Consider the following 212-nt stretch of genomic DNA (forward strand, 5'->3'; position numbering starts at 1 on the left):
GCAGGACGCCGACATCTAGCCAGCACCACACTGAGCCAGAAAATGGAGTAAAATCACCAACTAATCCCTTCCCTGGCTTTTCTTCCAGTACCGATCGTCCCCACCTTCCTTTATACAACAGAATACGAAGGCACCAACACCTCTGTTGCCTCAGCCTGGACTGAGATGGCTCCTCCAGCCTTGAAGGCCCCTCCTTTCTCCTCCATGTTCTC

General features: G+C 52.8%; 1 protein-coding gene across 1 annotated transcript in view; it reads left to right on the forward strand.

The window, feature by feature from the left end:
• Window positions 1-66: 66 nt before the first annotated feature.
• The window catches only part of LOC104627687 (chromaffin granule amine transporter-like), a gene marked incomplete at both ends in the record, with an annotated part of 3,233 nt that continues 3,087 nt past the window's right edge, over window positions 67-212 (forward strand). Inside the window, one exon of the mRNA XM_010296020.1 lies at window positions 67-186. Coding sequence (XP_010294322.1) covers window positions 67-186 — 120 coding nt within the window. The remainder of the gene's footprint in view (window positions 187-212) is intronic.

The sequence above is a fragment of the Phaethon lepturus genome, unplaced genomic scaffold (genome assembly GCF_000687285.1).
Source record: "Phaethon lepturus isolate BGI_N335 unplaced genomic scaffold, ASM68728v1 scaffold43561, whole genome shotgun sequence".
Taxonomy (NCBI): domain Eukaryota; kingdom Metazoa; phylum Chordata; class Aves; order Phaethontiformes; family Phaethontidae; genus Phaethon; species Phaethon lepturus.